This window comes from Pongo abelii, chromosome 18 (assembly GCF_028885655.2).
Source record: "Pongo abelii isolate AG06213 chromosome 18, NHGRI_mPonAbe1-v2.0_pri, whole genome shotgun sequence".
Taxonomy (NCBI): domain Eukaryota; kingdom Metazoa; phylum Chordata; class Mammalia; order Primates; family Hominidae; genus Pongo; species Pongo abelii.
In genome coordinates, this window is record NC_072003.2 from 46786065 (window position 1) to 46809235 (window position 23171).

General features: G+C 36.4%; 2 protein-coding genes across 12 annotated transcripts in view; one reads left to right on the top strand and one right to left on the bottom strand.

The window, feature by feature from the left end:
* The window catches only part of PHKB (phosphorylase kinase regulatory subunit beta), a 238738-nt gene that overhangs the window by 133349 nt on the left and 82218 nt on the right, over positions 1-23171 (top strand). For all 11 annotated transcript variants that reach the window (XM_054533204.2, XM_054533198.2, XM_024233087.3 and 8 more), the window contains 4 exon segments: positions 2668-2725; positions 3306-3383; positions 5542-5700; positions 20128-20222. In XM_054533204.2, coding sequence (XP_054389179.1) covers positions 2668-2725; positions 3306-3383; positions 5542-5700; positions 20128-20222 — 390 coding nt within the window.
* On the bottom strand, positions 7722-8166 carry LOC100459464 (NADH dehydrogenase [ubiquinone] 1 alpha subcomplex subunit 5-like). Its single transcript, XM_003778615.4, has one exon. It carries the CDS (start codon positions 8155-8157, stop codon positions 7810-7812), a length of 348 nt encoding a protein of 115 aa, XP_003778663.1. The 5' UTR covers positions 8158-8166; the 3' UTR covers positions 7722-7809.

Genomic DNA, 23171 nt, shown 5'->3' on the forward strand with positions numbered 1-23171 from the left:
GCAACTAACTACCACCTTGCACACTTCCAACTTTTGATCTGTCCAGCAAGCTTTCTGCACCTTCTGCTGAGCACCACCAAGGAAAGCCACAGAACTGTGGGTAGGAGCTGCCCCACAGTCAGGAGATCTGTCTTGGTTCAGCCTCATCATTGCTGTCACTTCTTGTCAGTCCTGCTATCTGACTCTGCCAGGAGCTCCCCATGAAAGCTTTTCCAGCTTTTTCCTGTTTGTACTCAAGTTCGCAGACTTTCCTTTTTATTTTCTACTTGATAGCCTTTCATTTCAGCATGGCCTCCTCCACTGTGTCTTTCCTTCATCCATACTTACCTCCATCTCTCTTGCCTTACAGAAGGAGCTCTCTGTTCTTTCTAAGCCTAACCTATCCTGTGTATACCCCATCCTGTTCTCTTTTACTTTCTTAACACCCTCACTTGTTTTCTTCTGTGATAGAAGGATATCTATTTCTCTTTCTTTTTTCTCCTCATCTTCCCCATTTCTACTTCTCTGTCTTGTTTCCCCAACTTAAATTAGCTTTTTTCCTCATTAAGCACATTGATATTTATCATTAAGAAACCAAATGAAACCCTTCCTCAGCCCTTTCCCTGTCCACCTCCATCCTCTTTCTCTTGGTGCCACACATCTGAAAAGCATGGCCTCTGCTTGGTGTCTCCTTGTTTACATCCTGCTTACTCTTTCCCCTTATAAACTGGCTTACTTCTGAGCACTCCCCAGTAGCTGTGCTGGCTTCAATCCATTTACATTACTGAGTCAGAGTGGATGGTTTTCTGATCTCATTTCACAGAACTTCTTGGCATTTGAGTCTTGTTTGTTGGAACATTCTCCGTTGGCTGTGACCCCATTCTTTATTCTCCACTTCTCTCACTTACTTCTTAGTCTCCTTTGCAGGTTCCTCTTCTTCTGCCCCCTCTTAAACATTGCTCTTCTCCTAGGGTCCGTCCACAGCCCTAGCTCTCTTCATTCTGGTTGTGAACTCTTAGCTTCAGCTGTAGCTATTAACCACAGATCTCCATCCCTAACTCATACCTCTCCTCAAGTGCCCACCCCCTGTATGCAGCTGCCTTGTGGACATCCTCGCTTAGATGTCTTACAGTTTGCCTGTATTCAGCTTCCACTCCTGTGCCCAAGCCCTATACCTGAGAGTCATTCTAGGCACTTCCTTCTCACCCATCTACCTTTGTCAATCACCAAGGCTGGCAGATTTAGCCTCCTAAAAATCCTAAAATTCTGTTTTTTCCTCTCTGTTACTCCCTGCTTTAGGCTAGTGGATCTGGGGTGATTTTGCCCTCCAGGAGACATTTTGGGTTATCACAATATAGTAGGTACTACTGACATCTGGAAGGTAGATACTAGGGATGCTACTAAACATTCCTGCACCACAAAGGACAGCCCAACAACAAAGAATTATTTGGCCACAATGTCAGTAGTGCCGAAGTTGAGAAACCTCAGTTTAGGTTGTCATCTTTTCTCTTTGGATTTTCCTCCAGCAGAATTCCAGCTGGTCCTCTTTTTTGCCCTACAACTCTCTTCAGTATTACCAGCTGCTCAGTCTAGCAAGTAAATATAATGAGTAAATCTGATCCTGCTGAGTATTCACCTGTGGTTCTCTTTTATTTCCAGACCAAAGTGTTAGCCACTTAGCATGACCTGCAAGGCCCTTCCTGATCTGGCTGGCCTGGCCCATCTGTTGGGTTTCAGTTTTCACTACTTTGTCCTTGCTTATTCCAGAAATACTGAATTGCTGGTAGATTCTTTAACATACTTTGTGATTCTGTGCATCTGTGGTTTGTAACTGTTATTTCCTTTGCCTTGAGTTACCTTAGCTCATCTCCCCAGTGAAGTCCATCCAGCGTTAGCTGAAACATCTCCTTTCCTGTAAACATTCCCTGATTCCAAGGCAGACTCAGGTGTTCCACTCCCTATGAGGCTGACATACCATGTGTAGATATTTCCTACTGCATAGTAGTTGTTTATTTACATGCTGGCCTCCCTATTAGGCTGTGAGCCTCTGAGGGAAGTTCTCTGTCTTTTGTCTTAGTAGCTCTCTGTCTAGTTGGTTCCAGGCATTAGTAAGTATTCAGTAAATATTTATTGAAGGACTGCAGTTTGATGGACTGAATGAGTGAGCTTTTGAATAATAAGACCTGAGGAAATTTTTTTTTAAAAAAAGAACAAGGAAACTGCTTACAAAATCAGTTCAACTTTATTGCTATAAACAAATCTTTGACATATCGCCCAACTATAGTTCTTCTAATTTAATTGTTAGTGGCTGGGCACAGTGGTTCATGCCTGTAATGCCTGTAATCCCAGCACTTTGGGAGGCCAAGATAAGAGGATCTCTTGAGGCCAGGGGTTTGACCAGCCTGGGCAACACAGGGAGGAGACCACATCTCTGAGAAAAAAGAAAGAAAGAAAGAGAGACAGAGAGAGATAGCCAGGTAATAGTGGTTTGCGTCTATAGTCCCAGCCCTCCCACTTGGGAGGCTGAGGCAGGAAAAAGGATCCCTTGAGCCCAGGAGGGCAAGGCTGCAGAGAGCTGTGATTGTGCCACTGCACTCCAGCCTGGGCCACAGAGTGAGATCTTGTCTCAAAATAATAATAATAATTTAATTGTTAGTGTAAAATTTAATGTTTTATTTTCTGTTTTAGCTATTTGATGGCATTGAATGTGAATTTCCCATATTTTTCCTTTATATGATGATTGATGGTAAGTAAGCTTTTTCCTGATATTTAAGCAAGCTTTTTCCTGAAATTTAAGCTGTAGGATTTAAGTGGTTTAAAGAAGAGCAGAAATGAATTATGACTCTTTTCAGCTAGAAAAATAGACTGCACTTCAGTGATGTTAATTGCCCTGCATTTGTATATACTACTCTTTTGCTTTCTGAGTGAATGCTAAATCATTTAAAGAATTAAAAAAACACTTGGAAGCATTTAAAAAATGATAGTATATATATTATTCATATTTACAAAGAAAAATTTTTATTAGTAGAAATCATTAATATTGTAATCCATGATAATGTGAATGTCTGTAACATTTATACTTAGGAATAGGGAAAATTCAATTAAAATTCAGTTTTTAATTCTAAATGCTAACATGACTTTCTAAAACCAATTTCTTGGAAAAATATCACACAGATTTGCGTTATTTTTTTTCCACTTTAATTTTACCATTTGCCTAGAAAATTACCAAAATAATTGTAACTGGGCTAATATATTTTTTCTAAGGTAAAATTTTTGAGATCCTTATTAATCTCAACTGCTATTGGATTTTATATTTTATATTTTAGGAGTTTTTAGAGGCAATCCTAAGCAAGTACAGGAATATCAGGATCTTTTGATTCCAGTACTTCATCAGACCACAGAAGGTATAGTTGTTTTTTTAAGAAATTCTTCCTACCAACATTTCCTGAATGTTTATTTGAAATGTATGAGTCCTTTGTAAAAAAACAATAATTTATATTAAATTGAAAAAAAGAATGATCCCTGATATGAAATCAGAAAGAAGATTAAGCAAGACAAAGATGGAGATGAATCTAGGTGGACATGGCTATAGTCATTCCAAAATAGTTTTGTCAGGTGGACTGAGTTCCTCCATCTGTTATTTACTATGTAACTCCATTACTCTGTATAGAAAGTGACTAGTTTTTATCCAGGTCACCAAAAATGCTATAGTCAGGTGAGTGACCCACCTGCGGAGGGCTGCCTGGAGAGGTTCTGCTCTTGTCTAAAGGCACTAGAATTGCCGAGAATATTCTGGCCCCCTCTTTGGAGTTTTTTCTAGGGTCCTTAGCATTGTATTTTGAACATCTGCCATGGTGCTAAAACATCATCCTTTGAGGATGGATTTAATATTTTAGAAATGGTCAGAAGGCCCAGTCTTAGGAGTAAGGGTATATTGGTTCCAGTCAAACACCAGCAGGCACCCTCAAAAAACATAACTGAATTTTCTGTATAACTGGGAAACCAATTTTCAAAGGAATTCCAAATGAGATGTTCTAGATGTCTTTGGGGCTTTAAAGTATTGACAATCACAGCACTGAGCCCCATTCCTATCTCACATGAAATTTGTGATATTCTTTGGGGTTTTCCACAGATATCTCAGAGTAAATAGTTAATATTATATGCTCACTAACATGCTTGTAATGTTAAAAGTTGTGAAATGTTTATGGATAAACATTGATTTCAAAGTGAATATTAATTTTTAAAAGTTATCTTTGTCTTTATGCTACAAATAATCACTTGTCCAATGTGAGAAATAATGTATTAAATTTTGTAATGCATGTAATATTTGAAATCCTTTGAAGCAGATCTTTTAATATTTAGTATTAGATCATTGATGCATTGAGGTGTAGTAGTTTAACGTACCTCACTTCAGGCTTCATCGTGTTCAGAGAGTGATGTTCAAAGTATTATCTGTATATCATAGACCTTCTTACTGATTTTAGACACAAATATTGTTGATTGTCTGATATGTAAGGAAGCAAAATTTTAGGGAAATCTGTGCAATTTCATTAGAAAAATTAAGTTTACTGTGGGCTAATATTGCAAAAAGTCTCCTGTAGCATCCTACATAGATTGTTGATTATTTTCCCATTATATCATCCACAAAGATTCTACTCTTAAATAATAATTTTAGTTCCTACCAATCCATTTTTAAATGGTCACGGGGGGGGGTGGCTTTTTCTCTTCAGTGATGTTGAATGGTAGATAATGGGCTTAATGTTTAAATGGGGATTTCTTTGCTCTAGCAATGGCTCAGAGTTATAATTCTTCATTTAAGATTACACAGTATCTCATTTGTGAAGCTTCTACAGAATAATCCTATTAAAAATAGCTTCCTCTATGGCTAGAAATATTTGCATACTGTGTATTTGTTGATTCATTTAAAGGTATTAAAATTAAATGTTGTTGAGGGAGATTATGTACTCATTGTTAGCCAAAGCATAACAATCTGCTGTTGAATTAGTGTTTTAAGTCAATTTTTTTCTCCATGATTTTCACTGGCAATATCTGAAAGGAACCACAATATCCAGCTTTCTATAGCTTATCAAATCTGTTGCCTCCTGTATAAGAATTCTCTCTCCCTGCTTTCTAATCATTACAGTGTCTTGAAGGGAAATTTTGGGAAAGACACTAATTTTGATATGGTTTGGCTGTATCCCCACCCAAAGCTCAGCTTGAATTATAGTAATTCCCATGTGTCAAGGGTGGGGCCGGGTGGAGATAATTGAATCATGGGGGCGGTTCCCCCATACTGTTCTCATAGTGGTGAATAAGTCTCAGGAGATCTGATGGTTTTGTAAATGCATAAGCCCTCTTGCCTGCCACCATGTAAAACATACCTTTGCTCTTCCTTCGCCTTCCACCATGATTGTGAGGCCTCCCTAGCCATGTGGAACTGTGAGGCCATTAAAACTCTTTCCTTTATAAATTACCCAGTCTTGGGTATATCTTTATTAGTAGCATGAGAATGGACTAATACAGATTTGTTATATTTTAAATACTTATTTTTAAACTCCATAGGATATCCTGTTGTACCAAAGTACTATTATGTGCCAGCTGACTTTGTAGAATATGAAAAAAATAACCCTGGTAGTCAAAAACGATTTCCTAGCAACTGTGGCCGTGATGGAAAACTGTTTCTTTGGGGACAAGCACTTTATATCATCGCAAAACTCCTGGGTAAGTGGAGAAGATTGGGAATGGTATTTTTTTCCTTGTTATTAAGCTATTAGAAATAAATATGCCTTTGCTGGTGTTTATGTTGGATTTGGGTGGTGTTTCATGGTCTTAAGAGGTCTTTAGGGAGTTTCTTAGTATCTAGTGGTATATTAATATATCTATTTCACTGAATAGTGATGGGCAGTTTCTGGAAAGAAAGTGAAATAGGTATGGGTACCATTTGTGATCATTTAGGGGGCTGCATTTGGCTTACTATGTAGGTTTCCTGCAGAAGATTATAGAAACTTTGAGTTACTTTTATATGATATATTAAAAATTCTGACTTAAGAAAACAGTAACAGTCATGCTTGGTCATACCTTTTAGTAGACCACTTGGCAAAATGTATTGGTCATCTCAAAGTTCTTTTCTTTCCAATAAATACATATTGGCAATTTTAGTTGGAGGTTTAATAGGACGATTATTCATTGTTCTTTGAAGAATTATTTTTCATCTTCTCCTACAACTTGAGCTGAATTATAGCACTCTTGGACACTTTGAAATGAAGACAAATTTGATAAACACAGAAAAAGCATTATGCATCTTCCTGCAACATTCCTTGTTCAAATTTTAAATGTTGTTAAGCATTTACATCAAAAAGGCTATCACTTTAGAGTCAGAATTCCTTTATTACAAAATATTATGAAATAGGCTAACTGTAAATACTGTACCTGCACTAAAAGAACTGCCTACTGTATAAAATACTGTTATGATTTTTGTTGTTTCTAGCATTACTGCATAAATGCTAATAAATATGTGCCATAAGAGTAATCATCTTCGGTTTTTAAAAAAATATTCCATTAGGGAAGAATATTTCACAGGACAGGTTTCCAATTTGAGCTTTACATAAAATGATATGTAAGAACAGGCAGAAGCTAACCAAATAAGTGAAAACTAAGTTAACGCTGTTTTCAGTTTGCTCCTTTCCTAACCATATTTTCTGGGTCTCCATATATACCTAATGCTAATTTAAGAACATGAAGAAACATTTTCTTCCTCCTTTAAAGGGACAGCTTTTTGACAAGGTGTTGATATTATTTATAGGCTTTGCTTTTAGAATTTCCTAAGTGGGGGGAAAGACACATGAAATAGTTTTCTTTTTTTTTTTTTTTAAGTGATTCCACTTTTAATTTATAGTCGTATGACTAAGATGTTTTGAATATAAGCCTATCCGTATGCCAGATATAAATTTCAGGAACTCTTAATGTCTCTTTTACAGAAACTCTACCTCTATCCTGATGTAATTAGGTTGATTAAGAAAATTAAAGGCCACAGGCCAGAAAACTAACTTCCACAAATGCAACAAAAGGAAAAGTTTCTCCAATAACCTCTGTGCAATGGGAAATCTTTCTTTTAAGTACCAAGTCAATTTCTTCAACTGTACAATGTATTCTAATTTGAAGGTTTTCAAATATAATACAGTAACAACAAAATATAAGAAAATTAAAACTATAAGAAAATAGAGTAAATGGTATAATTCAAATAATGACTAAAATAAAATGACATTATGGATTTTGTAATCAACCTATAATTATATATTTAAATTTTACTTTACATATATAAGAGCACAGCTGAGGTTAACCATAATTTCAGATTTTATCACCAGCCACTTGTGCTATTTTATCACATTTGAAAATATTCACTCGTATTATTTACTTCAAACAGTGATCTATAAATTTGTTTAGACTATAATAGTTAAGGACCTTTTCTTCTTCAGGATAACTTAAAAAATTAAATGATGTATTGAACATACTACTAAAGAAACTTTACTTTTTGATTATGGTCTCTGCATTGAAGATTTGTAGGAATTTTTCTTTAATAATTTTCAAATCTTCCCGTGACCTCTCTGTTCATAGAAATATCATCTTTGAAATAACTTGTGTGAATACTTTATAAATCAAAAATGGATTCACATGACCATATTACCATAATCACCAATTTTAACACTCTCCTACATATTTTCTATATCACTTTTCTTGATTATAAAATGTCAGTAATATGAACACGCCCTTAATATAGCAGAATATTTAATTACATCAGTTTCCCATCAACACACCAAAGTCACTTAATAATTATATTGGCCATTTCCACTGATTGGCAGGAGGCTCTTCTACTAATGGCTCCCATGGTTTCCACTCCCTCATTTTTCTTGCCAGATTTTCATGTTCAGCCTGAAGAATCACCTCTTCTAATTGACTGCCTTGAAGTTGGCCTTCTAATTTTTTAACATCTGGTTCCGCTTTAACCATAGCCAGCTTCTCATTTGTAATCTGTTCTGTATACTTTCTATATGCTGCATTTTTAGGGATTTCCTCAAGAACATCAAGAATCTTTGTGTACAATATTCTTAGCCTCTCGTGTGGAGTATTGCACACAGCCAATCCCACAAGGCCAGTGGTCTTCCTCAGCACACCTGCCATGACAGCGCCAACGATTCGATCGACACATGAAATAGTTTTCTTAGAATCAACCCAAGTTGGGAAGGTTATCTCTGGTTAGAATGTTATTTCTGACTCACTAGCATAATTACAAAGAAGCTTTGTTGATACAGTTAAGTAAAACATATTTTAGTAGAGTACTAGTTAACTTATAATTTTAATGTTAAAATTCTAATTTTAACATTAGAATTATAGGTTTTTATGTACTACATTTGGAAATTACAAATGAGAATGAGGAATTTTTTTCTGTGATTCTGAGGCTAAAAACTGGCACCAGGGATCTGGATATGAAACTAAAACCTTCTTTATCCTGCTTTTTGCCGTATATCCAGCCTGGGTTTAGTACAACTAGAAAGAATGTTGTTTGAGCAAAGCCTCTAGATAAAATTGACAAGCCTAGTGAATTGAGAAGGTGGAATTGACTACACCCTACATAAGCAAATTGAGCTTTAAAAAAAGAAAAAGATTGACAATAGTATCAGTAAAAAAGCATTGAACTTTCCATAATAAATGTGTTGAATGTAGACAGGTCTTGAGTGAAGATAGTGTTTTCTCATATTAAGACCACAGTGAGCAGAAGTAGTACAGGTCATGCCTCCATTTCTGTTTCATGACCAAAAAGAAGAATAAATACTGCAGGGCTGCCATTAAAGAAAGTCAGGTTCTCTTTTCCCTGCTGATCTTCTGAAAAGGCAGTGAGAACATGCAGAAGGTATGTTGCATACTATGAAACCACATACATATCTCCAGTTGAAAAAAAGAAATATTGCATATTTATTAGTAGTCTAGCCTAGCTTTGTGTCATCTGGTTAACAACCCACTGGTTAAGACGAATAACGTCTCAGAAGATTGAATCATTTAGTTGCTCTTAACTATTGTATACTAGCCCTAAGAACCATCAGACTTCCATGGATTTTCATTAAGATTTCAGATACAAATTTACTTAAAAAGTCTTTATTCATTAAAGGAGCCTCAGTTGGATCTCTGCTTGACAACATTTTGTGGGCAGCTAATTGTGGTTACTATTTTTACATGAAAATAATATAAGTGAATCTTTAAAAATATAGTATATGACTTTAATTCAGGCCAGTTTGTGTCTCAGTGAAGTCTAATAATATTTTGCTTTGTGTATGCCTAAGTAAATAATTATATAACAAAACTCTGTGACTTCTATTCAATTGTTAAAGAAAAGACACAGTATGCTATTTCCTGAACCAAGGCCTGAACTCCCCACTGTGCTTTTAAAAAATAAGTTAATTATTCACAGTATTTCCTTTTCTCTTATAAAATTTATACTTTTAGAAAATCAATATTTTCTATATAGCTGGTAAATATATTATAAACATGTACACTTTAAACCCCGTAAGACATATCTTAAGATATATTTGACGTGTCTTAGAATAAAATGATCATTAGCTATACCTTCAACTGTTATTCAAATTTGAAAGTTTAGAAACCATTCATGTAAGACCAGTCTAAAGAAAGCAGAGAACCTTTTTGAGCTATTTGCAAAAATAAATAACCTTAAAAGTACAGTCATTCATTGCTTAATGGTAGGGCTACATTCTGAGAATTGTGTCATTAGGTGATTTTTAGCCAACAATGTACCTAGCCTATATGATATAGCCTATTGCTCCTAGACTACAAACTTGTAGAACATGTTACTATACTGAGTACTGTGGACAATTGTAACACAATGGTAAGTATCTGTGTACCTAACATATTTAAACATAGAAAATGTTTATACGTGAAGATGTCTATATGTGAAGATACAGTATTGTAATCTTATGGGACATCTTTATGCATCATTACGTGATTGTATTTATTGCATTAAAAATCACTTGAGGCTGGGTGCAGTGGCTCACGCCTGTGTCCCAGCATTTGGGGAGGCTGAGGCAGGCTTGAGCCCGGGAGTTCGCAACTCGCCTCCCTAGTAGATGGGACTACAGGTGCATGCCGCCACGCCCGGCTAATTTTTTTGTATTTTTAGTAGAGACGGGGTTTTACCATGTTACCCAGGCTGGTCTCGAACTCCTGAGCTCTGCCTGCCAGCCATGGTGGTGCATGGCTGTAGTCCCAGCTACTCAGGAGGCTAAGGCCAGAGGATCACCTGAGCCCTGGAGGTCAAGGTTGTGGTGAGCCATGATTGCACCACTGCACTCTAGCCTGGGTGATAGAGTGAGACCCTGTCTCAAAAAATTGCTTGAAAATCTTGATATTTGAATTGAAATTTTTTTTGAGATTCAGAAAACTAAAGAAATATAAAGTTAACGATAACATTACTCTAAAACCATTAGATAACCATTATAAAGGCCATTATATAACTTTAATATATGTTCTTATTCAATATGTCCTAAAAAGAGATACTAACATATCAGCTTTTAAAAATCTGACTTCTAGGGCCAGGTGTGGTGGCTCATGCCTGTAATCCCAGCACTTTGGAAGGCCGAGGCAGGCGGATCATGAGGTCAGGAGATCAAGACCATCCTGGCTAACACAGTGAGACCCCATCTCTACTAAAAATACAAAAAATTAGCCAGCCATGATGGCACGCACCTGTAGTCCCAATTACTCAGGAGGCTGAGGCAGGAGAATCGCTTGAACCTGGGAGGCGGAGGTTGCAGTGAGCCAAGATCATGCCACTGCACTCCAGCCTGGGTGACAGAGCAAGACTCCATCTCAAAAAAAAAAAAAAAAAAAATCTGACTTCTAGACTTCAGCTTGTCTTTTCCATATATGCAACTTACTTTTCTTATCGTGTACATCAGACATTCATAGAGATGATCTTCATTCAGGTACTACTACATTATCCCGGCTCATTAAGATTAGAACTTTACGTACTGTATAATTTAAGGCAGGTGAATACAATAATTTTTTAGGGTGGATATTTTGAAAACATTAATAAACATTAATGGTTAAAACAAGATATATTCTCTGGTAAACTTGAATATTAAGCAATTTTAGTTAACTACAACTTTCTCTCCAATATACACAAACTCCCAGAATACTCAGGTTAATGAAAATTTGCTTGAATCGCACAACAGAATTTTTTTTAAGAGACAAGAGAGTTTCACTCTGTCACCTAGGCTGGAGTGCAGTGGTACGATCATAGCTCAATGGAGCCCCAAACTCCTGGGCTCAAGTGATGATCCTCCTACCTCAGCTTCCTGAGGAGCTGGGACTACGGCCACAGATCACCATGCCTGGCAGGATCTTTTTCTTTTGGGGATGGGTATTATTTAATTTCCTTGGAACACTAACAAGCTACTTTTAAAGTGATAAAATAGATATAGAAGTACTTTAAAATATCCAAAGTGTTATGTATATACGAAGTTCCCAACTTAATTTCTTGGGTTCCCAAAGTTCTTTGGTAAGTGATTGTTTGGAAGCCAATTTATTTTCCTGTAGAAATTATATTTTAAATGATTATTAACACCCAGCAAACTTGTAACCATGGGGATACAGATTATTTCTCTGACATTATCATCTTTTTCTTCTACTTTCTCCCTCCCTAGCTTCTCTTCCTTTTTTTTTTTTTTCTTTTCTTACATTTTTCTTGTGCTGTAGTGAAAGGTCAAGAGTTTGCGGATCATGAGCTTAGGAATCAGACAGTCCAGGGTTTGAATGTAAAATCTGTCACTTACTACCTGTGTGATCTGAGTTTTCTTAACTTCCATGAGCATTGATTTCTTTATTTTTATGTTATAAGGATTAGCTGGTAAGGAAATACACATAAAGCATTTACTATGGGACAAATACATGTTTAAATGGTTCTTCCACTGTCTGTTCCTACTTTACCATTCATCTACTTGTTGATCTCTGCTTTTTTTTTATAGAGGCCTACTCTTTGATAGTGACCGTGGATATCCAGTAGCTCACTAGCAAGAGTTATAGGATTATAGGAAATACTTCTCTCTGTCTGTCTCTCTCTCTCTAAGGGCAACCTAATTATTCTGACACACTACCTCCTAATTCCAGTGTATGTAACAAAAATAAGTCCCTTTGCATTTGATTTTATTCATGACATTTCTTGCCCAATTGATCTCAAATATAAAAGCTACTGAGTAAACCTGGAAATCTAATGCTTTTTAAACTTAAAATCATTCATCAAGTGTCCCCTAGTGTATATAAGGACATAAGAAACTGAGGTCTTGATTTTCTTTGGTCTGTTGTCTTCAAATGCAGTTGACTCTTCAGGATAGCACGTGGTTTTCTTACTGCTCAGTTCAAGATAAAATGAATAGATAAGAGTGTACAGTATATTTTTACATGTTGGTTGCTAAGAGATTTCCCAGTTGTTGCACTTCAGGAAACTTCAAGAATATTTTCATTATCTTTCTCATGTTACCCATGTGATGGCTAGTGACTTAAAGTGGGATTTCTGTGCAGCAGGCATTATAAACATCGGGAAGCACATGTAGTATTACTTTAAAGGCTTCACCTGGGAAGACTTTCTTTAGCTTTATGTATAAATAACTGACTTTCTTTTTTTTTTTTTTGGAGATGGAGTCTCGCTGTGTCGCCCAGGCTGGAGTGCAGTGGCACTATCTCGGCTCACTGCAACCTCTGCCTCCAAGGTTCAAGCAATCCTCCTGCCTCAGCCTCCTGAGTAGCTGGGGCTACAGGTGCTCGCCACCACGCCTGGCTAATTTTTTGTATTTTTATTAGAAGCGGGGTTTCACCATGTTGCCCAGGCTGGTCTCAAACTCCTGAGCTCAGGCAATCTGCCCGCCTTGGCCTCCCAAAGTGCTGGGATTACAGGCATGAGCCACCACGCTTGGCCAATAACTGACTTTCTTAAAGCTAAAATGTTTTTATTGAATTAGTACAAGTGCTAGAAAATTTGCATAGAAATTATTCTCATCCTTACATATATTAGTAAAGTTGAATATGAGAGTAGTAATAGAGTCTGAGAGGGCTTTTCGTACATGTTGTCACACAGATTTTCAGAAACACTAATATAATACCTGCCTTAAAATATATCACATTCTGTGCTCTGCCTTTTACAAACATCATCCTAAGTAATCCTCCTAACATCTCTCTGAGATGGGTAGTATGTGGCATAGGTGAGGAAACTAAGGCCCATAAGAGTTTAACAACTCACCCAAGGTTACAGAGCTCATGACTAGCAGAGTTTATTGATTTATTCAGGAGTCTACAGGGTGCTTGTGTCACCTGTAACCTCTGTGGTATTAAATATTCCTATTAAAAATAAAAACATTGCTAACCTAATAAGATAATAAATCGAGTCTTGTTTTCATTTATATTCTATTAGAAACATATTTCTTAGTCACTCTTCTGTGAATTGTCTAGTAATTTTTTTTGTCCATTTAATCTTGGTTTTATGGTTTTTCTTATCAGTCTACATGAATGTTTTATATATTAAGTGTATAAAACCTCTCTGATATTTTCCTAGTTTGTTTGCCTTTAAATTTTGCTTTTGCTATATTTTCATGAGCAGAAGTTAAAATCTTTACACACTCAGATCTACCAGTGTTTTCCTATTTAGTTTTTGCTGTGGAATTTACCATTTAATTTTAGAAAGTCCATCCTTGTTAATCAGTTGAGTAAAATGCGTATACACACACACACACACACACACACACACACACACATACACACACATTTGGAATTTTCTGGTGTAATATGAGGTTAAGGATCTGCATTTTCTTTTTCTCCAAATAGCTCGTTTCATAATACATGTGTTACTAATATGTGCCACCACAGCTGAGAATCAGCTAGGCTTTGAAGAACATAATTTTACCCTGTAAATATCTGCTGAGCCTATTTTAGTATGTCCTATGTAATTTTTGTGTCATGATAAAAAATACTTACTCTGTTAAATTTTCTTTAAATTATTATTTCATTAAAGAAACAGATTTTTCTTAATATTTTCTTTTTACACTGGACAATTTTTGCTTGGGGTAAGCCCAGGGTATATTTTATAAACCTTCTGTGAAAAAAAATTAATTAACTTAATTCCTCTTTTCTAAGGATTTAAAGACAGATATCTCCATTTTATAGAAATTCTTGATTATCTTGGAGGTGTGGTGCTGTACTGTAAATGTAGCAAGCCATTGATCTCTTACCCTCGTTCTTTTATTTTCATTTGAAATATTCTGTAGTTTGTTGGATATAAGTTCTTTCAGGATTGTCACTCTTCACCAGAAAATCAGTTTCATTGAATTGGCACGATAAAGACCTCTATTTTTGCCTCCTGAATGATAAAAATGAATGCAGTGGGGAAAAAAATGTGCCCATAAACTTGACCTTTTAATGATATTTCTCACATTTACCATTATGGAAATTAAAGTAATGATTATGGCAGTTAGTGTTTCTGTATTTGCTAACCCACTAATTTATTATTCTGCTTAGTCAGTGTATTGAGTGCCTACTAGGTGCTGGCGGCTGTGCTAGGTACTGGGCATCATGTATAAGAAGCATCCAGTCTATGAGGTTATACATGAGCACGTGGTGTAAGTGGGAACATCAAGCTAGATAAAGAAGTGTGGCACAAAGAGAGAAATACAAAGGAAATGCAAAGAAATAAGCTTTTGGAAGACTTGGTTAACCATTCAATTCTTACCAATTTTAATAGATTAGCATTTATGCTTTACAAGGATGTAAGGTTTCTTAATTTATCTGTCACTATTTATAGATAACAAAATACTGTAATAAAGATAGAATTTAATTTCTATAGCATGACAGTGAAAACTTGTTGGTTTTAGAAATTTTTTCACATCTCGGTGATCATACAATTGAGATAGGGAAATAATTTTCTGCCTATCTAGAATATCAGTGTACTAATCAACCCTGTATCATGAGCTAAACTGAAATTAGTACATTAAAGTTATATGTTGATATCTGCTTTTATTGGTTTGGTTTAAATTTTGAAAAAGTATATTTTTTTTTTTTCAGAGAGAAAGGAGAACATTTGTAATGTGCAACCTGATTTAGTCCTAGGAAAAATATAACATGTCTAAATCTTTTTTTTTATTTCATCCTCCTTCTGGTATTATTTTCACCTATGTTGTGTAGAATGTCAGTGTTCTTAAAGGGCAAGATTAGTATGTGATTAAGAGCTCAGACTCTGGGAGTCGACTGACTGTGTCTCAGCTTTGCTGTATGCCAGCCACCAGGAAGTTGCCTAAACACTCAGGTTGCTCTGGTTCATCATCGGTAAAATGATAAGGTTGTTGTGAGGATTAATGAATGAATATATGTGAAATACTTAAAACAATGCCTGGAGCTTAATAACTGTGTAGGTATTGCTGCTGCTGCAGAGGCAGCAGTGGCTCTGGTAGACTCTGCTGCTGCTCTTCCTCCTTCTTCTTCTTATTCTACTGTTAATACTACTTTAATTATTATTGAAAAGATCTTCCAAGAGTTACTAAAATCCTTTGGTGATTTTGTCTCAAATAACAATGCAGATGTGCCTGGAAGGTACCCCAGGATAGAAATCTAGTATAGAAGTATTCCTAAAGCTGCAAAGAAATTTATAACCGTTGATTCCTTGCTCTGTCATATTCATTACCTAAAAGCAATTTATAAAAAGCTATGGAAAATGAACTGTAATCTTTTTAGTAAATATTATACATGGGTACATTTATACAAAACTCAGCATAGTATTGTTTTTAAGTGATCAGTGTAGAGCCAAAGATCAAGGATGAAATAAACATGTTTTATAGCTTACATGCAGTAAAAATGAAGAAGTGTGCCGACTCACTTTAGAAGTTGGATTTTTGTTTTTGTTTTTGTTCAATTAATTTGCACATGTGTGAGCATAACTAAGATAACTTTACAGATACAGACTTGCTGGGTTGGAAAATATGCTCACTGTAAATTTGTGTAGATAACTGACAACTTGCACTCCAAGGAGGTTTTGCAGAATTGCATTTCAGGGGATTTTCCTACCACCACCACCTCTCCCCTGCATATTCTCTTCCAGGCCCATGGAGAAATCCTGCTGTAGTGAGTGAGCCTCCGGTGCTGATGGGTATCCTTCAAGTGTGTTACAGCAGAAGACAGCAGAGAACCACAGACTTAGTGCCTTCCTCCCCACTGCCTCTCACTCTAAATTTCCATCCTTGTTATATCCTAGGATTTTATCAAAAGTTGCCATAAGGAACTACCATGTTAAAAGGGCTTCCATTTTTACAGTGCAACGGCAATTGAGGACGTTGCCTTCATGTTGGTCAGTGCCCCATAAAAAAACGCCCCTTCTCAGAAATCTCTTTTAGAATTTTGTATCAGGAAACATTATTTCTTAACAAACTGATTTCCTTCCTATTATTTTTCTGATTTTTCTGAAAGAAATCTGACTTCTTTCCTATTATTTTTAAAATAGCTTTATTGAGATGTGATTTACATACCATATATTTTACCTATTTAAAGTTTGCAATTCAGTGATTTTTGGTATATTTATAGAGTTGTGCAACCATCACTGCAGTTTTACAATGTTTTCATCATCTCCCTGCCAAAAAACCTCATGCCCAGTAGTAGTCACTCCTCATTTCCTTCTCATCACTTCACCCTCTCACCCAGCACTAGGCAATGGCTAGCCTACTCTCTAATTCTATAGATTTGCCTATTTGGGACCTTTTATATAACTCGAAACTGATAATGGACCTTTGTGTCTGGCTTCTTTCACTTAACATAATATTTTCAAGGTTTATCCATGTTGTAGCATGTTTCAGCAATTCATTCCTTTTTTATGGCAGAACAATATTCCATTGTATGTATACATTACATTTTATTTACCCATTCATCAGGAGATGAACATTTGGGTTGTTTGCACTTCTTAGCTATTATGAATAATGCTGCTATAAACTTTATATAAAATTATTGTTTGACATATTTTTAATTTCTCTTGGGTGTATACCTAGGCATGTAATTGCTGGGTCTATGCTAAGTCTTACGTTTAACATTTTGAGCAACTTCCAGACTGTTTTCCAAAGCTGCTGTATCATTTTGCTTTCCCATCAACACTATTTGAGGGTTTCTGTTTCTCTACATCTTTGCCAACACTTGTTCTTACCTATTTTCTTTTTTTAATTGTAGCCTTCCTAATGGATATGAAGTAATACCTCATTGTGGTTTTGATTAGCATTTCCCAAATGACTAATGTTGTGCATTTTTTCATGTGCTTATTGGTAATTTGTATATCTCCTTTGGAGAAAAGCCTATATAGACACTGTGGCTATTTTTTAATTGGATTTTTTTGTTTTTATTATTATGTTGTTATGAGTTCTTTGTATCTTCTAGGTTTAAATCCCTTACAAGATATCTGATTTGTGAATGTTTTCTCACCATTCTTTGGGCTGTTATTTCACTTTCTTGATGGATCTTTTGTGGCACAAAAAAGTTATAATTTTGATGAAATCCAATTTATCTCTTTACTGCTTTTATCACTTTCGTTATGATGCCATAGTTTTGTCTAAATCAGTCACAAAGACTTACTTCTATATTTTCTTCTAACAGTTTTATAGTTTTAACTCTTACATTTTTAACTCTTTGATCTATTTTGAGTTGATTTTATATATGGTGTGAGAAAAAGGTCCAGCTTCATTCTTTTGCATTTGAATATCCAATTGTCTCAGCACTATTTGTCAATAAAAAAACTTTTTTTGGCTGGGCATGGTGGCTCACGCCTGTAATCCCAACACTTTGGGAGGCTGAGGTTTGAGGCCAAGAGTTTGAGACCAGCCTGGCCAACATGGCAAAACCTTGTCTCTACAAAAAACACAAAAATTAACCAGGCATGGTGGTAAATGCCTGTAATCCCAGCTACTCAGGAGACTGAGGCACCAGAATTGCTTGAACTTGGGAGGTGAAAGTTGCAGTAAGTTGAGATTGTGCCACTGTACTCCACGTGGGCAACAGAGCAAGACTCTGTCTCAAAACAAAACAAAGAAAAATCCTTTCTCTCCCTACTGAATAGTTTTGGCACCCTGTCAAAAATCAGTAGACTATATATGCAAGGGTTTATTTTTGGACTCTGTATTCTATTTCTGTCTCTATCCTTATGCTAATACCACATTATTAATTACCATAGCCTTTGTCGTTTCCAATCTGATACTTTTTATTCTTTTTCTTTCCCAATTTCCCTGGCTGGAACCTCCAGTTCAATGTTGAATAGAAGTGGTGAGAGTGGACATCCTTGTCTTATTCCTGATCTTTGGGGGAAAAGCATTCAGTCTTTTACCATTGAGTGTGATATTAGCTGTAGCTTTTTCATAGATGCCCTATATTAGGTTGAATACATTTTCTTCTGTTCCTACTTTGTTGAATGCTTTTTATTCAAGGACGTTGAATTTTGTCAAATGCTTTTTCTCAGTCTGTTGAAGTGATCATATAGTGTTTTCTCCTTTATTTCGTTGATATGGTCTATTAGTAATTAACTTTGTGATGTTAAGCCATCCTTGCATTTGTGGGATAGATTCTACTTGGTTATGATGTGTAATCCCTTCTTTATGTTACTAGATTTGGTTTGCTAGTATTTTGTTGAGGATTTTTGTGTCTATATTCATACAGATTTTGCTTTGTAATTTTCTTGTGATACTTTGATTTTGGTATTAGAATAATACTGACCTCTTAGAATGAGTTGGGAGGTGTTCCCTCTTTTTTTGTGGGTGGGGGAGCACAGTTTGTGAAAGATTGGTTTTAATTTTTCTTTAACTGCTTGGTAGAATTCACCAGTGACACCATCTAGTCCTGAACTATGTGTGGATGCATGTGTGTACTTTTTACAAATCTGTTTAGATTTTCTATTCCTTCTTGAGTCAGTTTTGGTAGTTTGTGTCTTTCCGGGAATAATTCATCCATTTCATCTAGGTTATCTAATTTGATGGCATGTATTTGTTGATATTATTCTCTTATAATCCTTTAGTTCTGTAGTAATGTTTCTTTCTTGAATTCTTGATTTAGTAATTTGAGTCTTCTTTCTTCTTTTCTTGGTCAATCTAGCTAAAGGTTTGCAAGTTTTATTGAGCTTTTTAAGAAACTACTTTTCATTTCCTTGATTCTGTATTGTTTTTCTGTACTGTTTCATTAATTTCCACTCTAATCTTTATTATTTCCTTCGTTCTGTTGCTTTTGATTTAGTTTGCTCTTTTTCATCCACTGTCTTTTTTTTTTTTTTTTTTTTTTTGAGATGGAGTCTCTCTCTTTTGCCCAGGCTGGAGTACAGTGGCACAATCTCGGCTCACTGCAACTTCCGCCTCCTGGGTTCAAGCAATTCTCCTGCCTCAGCCTCCTGAGTAGCTGGGATTACAGGCGCATACCACTATGCCCAGCTAATTTTTTTTTTTTTTTGTATTTTTAGTAGAGATGGAGTTTTACCATGTTGGCCAGGCTGGTCTCAAACTCCTGACCTTGTGATCCACCCACCTCGGCCTCCCAAAGTGCTGGGATTACAGGCATGACCCACCGTGCCCAGCCGTCTCATCCACTGTCTTAAGGTGGAAAAATAGGTTATTGATTTGAGATTTTTCTTCTGTTTAATATAGGAATTTATAGCTATAATTTTTTCTCTGAGCATTGTTTTACCCACATCCCATTGATTTTGGTGTTTGTCTTTCATTCATCTCATCAGAAAGTATATTAGAATATATTTTCTCATTTCCCTTTTGGTTTATTATTTGACCCATTAGTTATTTAGTAGTATGTTTTCATTTCCACGTATGTGTGAATTTATAATATTTCTTTCTGTTATTGATGCCTAATTCCATTCCCTTGTGGTCAGACAATATACTTTTTATGATTTCAGTCCTTTTCTATATATTGAGGCTTATTTTATGGCCTAGTATGTGGTATATCCTGTTGGAGGATGTTTCATGCACACTGAGAAAAATGTATATTCTTCTCTTGTTGGAGTATTTTCTAAAAGTCTAGTTGTTTTATAGTGTTATGCAAATGCATTTTTGATAACGTCATTCCCCTTCTTTTTTTCAGCTGATGAACTAATCAGTCCTAAAGACATTGATCCTGTCCAGCGCTATGTCCCACTAAAGGATCAACGTAACGTGAGCATGAGGTTTTCCAATCAGGTAAAGAATTATTGTATTTCTTGATTTAGACTCGTCCAGAGACATTTAAGCTTAATTGAAGAGGAAATTTTTGTTCTGAATAGGTTTTTGTTGTTCCTTCTGAAGGAAAGCTTTCTCCCTCTTCTGGTTAGTTAAGATTTACTTGTGGTAAAGGGCTATTTGTTAATGAGGAAGTAGGTTTCAGATGGATCCAACAAAGTGCCTTGCAGGTAAACATTTCCATCTTCAGAATGTTGAGTTTAAGGTGTCAAGTGTCTTTGAGAAGAAGCAGTGCATCTGGGTGGCAGGAGGACCAATGATTGAAGGGAGGGGGATCCCCCAAAAGGCCTGTGCTTGATGTCTCTCCTGCACTGTGGCTCCATGACAGGGCTGCGTGACTGACAGTTGTTACAGCAACAGCGACTTGGTGACGTGTTGGGGAAGGAATAGTTTTAAAATTTTTACATTTAGTAGCTATGGATTCAGACTGTGTTGTGTCAACAAAATAAGTGTGTGTAGGATCAGCAAGATTGATATTGACTTGAGCAAACCCTCAAGTATTAAGTGAAACCAGTAATGAGGACTGTTAGAATGTTGTGGATTGTGGAAACTGTCTGAAGAGAAACGGAATGTACCTGCATGTGTGCCTGGGATTCTAAGCAGTTAACATGCATTTAATAAGATTGGTATCAATGCTTACAGAAGATAGGCTTATAAATGGAAATGTTCCTTATATTTTTAAAAAAAATGTGTATTACACACACACACACACACACACACACACACACACACAGAGCAATAAGTGTTTGTTTTAATAAGAGAAAGAGAGAGCCAATGGCCCCGTTAGATTCTATTGCACTGTTTCTCTGACTCTTTTGCTTGTCTTCAACAAAACATGAAATGACTCTGAGTTGTTTATGGATAAGAAGCTATTTGAGAGACTTGTAAATAAATGCTATGGTTTTCTCAAGAACATAAAATTCCTGTGTTAATATGTGATGAAAATTTCTCACTGGCCTGTTAGCTCTTTATGTAAGGGGGTATTTGGCCTTTATCTTAGTTACCGCTCGTGTTGGTACAATTGGCAGAGTTGTTCTCAGCACTTGGCGACGTGTTGGGGAAGGAATAGTTTTTAAATTTTTGCATTTAGTAGCTATGGATTCAGAATGTATCGTGTCAACAAAACAAGTGTTTGTAGGTACAGTGCAAGTGTACAGTCTGTACCGATTTAAAATACACCATTTTACTTGAAGACATGGCAAAATAGAGAATTCATCCAGCTTCATATTACCAGTGCTATGACTGAACCATTTTAAGACTAATGTGTATCACTTAAATAGTATTTCACATGTGTGACCCACTTCTCTAGAGCGATGAAACCTCAAAGCCTTTTCTTAGAAAATAAATTAATAGGTCACCGATTTGAGGTGTGCAGACAGGAGCCAGAGAACATCAAAGCATTTCATAGGCATATGGCTAACAAAATCATCAGTTTAAACAGTTGTTTCATGCTTGACACATATAATGATGGCTGTGGGTTATGTGTAAATTTTGGTGTACAATATACTACTTGCAACTCTTTCTCTCCTGCTCAAGAAAGCTTATCAGGAGATGAGTGACGGAGAGTGAATTTTAAAGAGAATTCACTCTACAGGTATGTTTTATGTCAAAATTACTTTGTACTGCTGCTACTGAATTATCTGTGTCATGCCTCCCAAGTGGAGCCACATCCTAGCTAAGAGAAATGCTCCTCTCCTGTAGCCACATGGCAGATTACCTCTGTGCAGTGTTGTATACAGTTTCTGAGAGGGAGGTGATGGGGAGATTTGCAACAGAAAACTACTGGGAGTGGATATGTCCCCACGTGGTTGGCAGCTTGGTTGTGGTGGTATATAAAATACTGAAGCTGCCTTGCCACTTTCTCAGCCATTTTAAGCAGTAGGCAAGACGTGGCATGCCCATGTCTGTTCCCGGGGCTGGGTGAAGTGGACTGATGAAATAGAGGGGTCAGACATGTCCCCAGATGTGCAGCCCTCTGTTTGAAATGTTGGTGTCAGTAGCCACTTAGTCATGATTGACCAGGACAGATTTTGTAACTAACTGATCTGTGGGAATTCACTAGGTGCTTTAAACCCTACCACAAATTAGGAAAGTAAATAGGGAATAGTAAAGTCCAAGCAGTTTCTGAAAATGGTAGAAGTGCTTGTTCCCGAAAGAAGGTATGTCAGGGATCCCATGACTACCCTCAGCCACTGTAATTCACTAGAGGACTCACAGAACTCAGAAGCTGTTACCCTTAGACTTAGGGTTGATTACTGTGAAAGGATACAGAATAAAATCAGCGAAGGGAAAAGGCACATGGGGCAAGTCCTGAGGAACCTCAGCACAGGCTTCCAAGTGTCTTCTTCCAGAGGAGTCAAATGAGATGCACTTAATTACCCTAGTGAGGATGGGTCAACACATGCATAGTGTTGCCAACCAGCGAAGCTTGCTCAAGCTTCGTTGTGTATAGTTTTTACTAAAGGTCAGTTATGTAGGCATGTAGCATCTCAATTGTTTAAGCACCAGCCCCACAGGGAAAAACCAGATGTTCATCATAAATCACATTGTTAGTGCCAACTCTCTGGACAAACTGGTACACTGTGGCCCAAGGCCTCAGGCATGCAAAACACTCTTATCATCTTGTGAGTCTTTTACTTTTTCTCAAATGTTTTCTGTTTCTTTATTTTTGGCTATCTTTTACATTAATTACATTTTATTAAAATTTTGTGTAATTTTGTGTAACCACCGTCACAATCAAAATACTTAATTGTACCATCCCATATCACCATAAGGCTTCCTTGTGTTATTCCTTTATAATCATACCCACTTCCTTCACCCCAGTTCTTAACCCGTTGCAACTACTAATCTGTTCTTTATTTTATAATTTTGTCATTTTAGGAATGTTATAAAAATTGAACTGTACCTAAC

Bases quoted from the DNA above. Each gene is read 5' to 3' on its own strand.
- LOC100459464 (XM_003778615.4), bottom strand. From the start codon at position 8,157: ATGGCAGGTGTGCTGAGGAAGACCACTGGCCTTGTGGGATTGGCTGTG.